The sequence below is a fragment of the Petaurus breviceps genome, unplaced genomic scaffold, assembly GCF_028583685.1.
Source record: "Petaurus breviceps papuanus isolate PSGF00001 unplaced genomic scaffold, PetGlider_PUasm1.0 545, whole genome shotgun sequence".
In the NCBI taxonomy this organism is placed as follows: domain Eukaryota; kingdom Metazoa; phylum Chordata; class Mammalia; order Diprotodontia; family Petauridae; genus Petaurus; species Petaurus breviceps.
Window position 1 is genome coordinate 2,435,256 of NW_027186366.1, and position 780 is coordinate 2,436,035.

At 69.7% G+C, this 780-nt stretch overlaps 1 protein-coding gene across 2 annotated transcripts in view; it reads right to left on the bottom strand.

Moving 5' to 3' along the window:
• PIGK (phosphatidylinositol glycan anchor biosynthesis class K) overlaps positions 1-774 on the bottom strand; it is an 80,108-nt gene extending 79,334 nt beyond the window's left edge. For both annotated transcript variants that reach the window (XR_011171119.1, XM_069102220.1), the window contains exon 1: positions 599-774. Coding sequence is in view for 1 of the 2 variants with exons in the window: in XM_069102220.1 (XP_068958321.1) it covers positions 599-724 (126 nt within the window). In the remaining variant the exon portion in view is untranslated. The remainder of the gene's footprint in view (positions 1-598) is intronic.
• Between the last annotated feature and the right edge of the window lie 6 nt (positions 775-780).

The window sequence follows — 780 nt, forward strand, 5'->3', positions numbered from 1 at the left end:
CTCCCTTAAAGGGCTGCACGTGACTCAGGGACTGATTACAAAGTAACTCTAGGTAAGAGAGCCTCCCTTAAAGGGCTGCACGTGACTCAGGGACTGATTACAAAGTAACTCTAGGTAAGAGAGCCTCCCTTAAAGGGCTGCACGTGACACCTAGGATGGGGGAGGGGTGGCCTCGGTCTGAGCCCAAACCGCAGGAGGAGTGCTCGGCCATGGGGAAGGTGGAGGGGTGGGGCGGTACCACGAGGACCTCCCGGGGGGCCCAGAGACCCCTGAGGGGGCCAGACCCGTCTGGGACTGAGGCTCCGCCCCCACCTGGTGACCTATCAGGGTGCACCGGGCCCCGCCCCCGCCACCCCGGGATGCAGGGAAGGGCTTCACCCCAGCCAGGGCCGCCCCCCTCCCCAAAGGCCCGCGCGGGTCGCACAGCGATGACGTCGGCGGGACCCCCTAGCAGGCATCTAGTGCCGCATAGCACTTAGGCTCCAACACCTCCCTTCCGACTCCCTGAGGGGGCCGGGCCCGGCGGCCTCGGGAGCCCCGCCCCCTGGGAGCCCCGCCCCCAGCTGCCTAGGCCGCGGCGCCCTCCCATCCCCCCTACCTCGATGCGCTGGTCCGTCGCTCCCCGGCAGCCCGGGACCAGCAGCAGCAGCAGCCCCAGCCCCAGGGCCAGGACGGCCCTGGCCAAGGCCTGTCGGACCGAGCCCAGGCCGCCGCGCGCCGCCATATTCGCCGGCTTCGGCTTCCGCCGGCCGTGCGCACACGCACGCGCACTACTCTAGC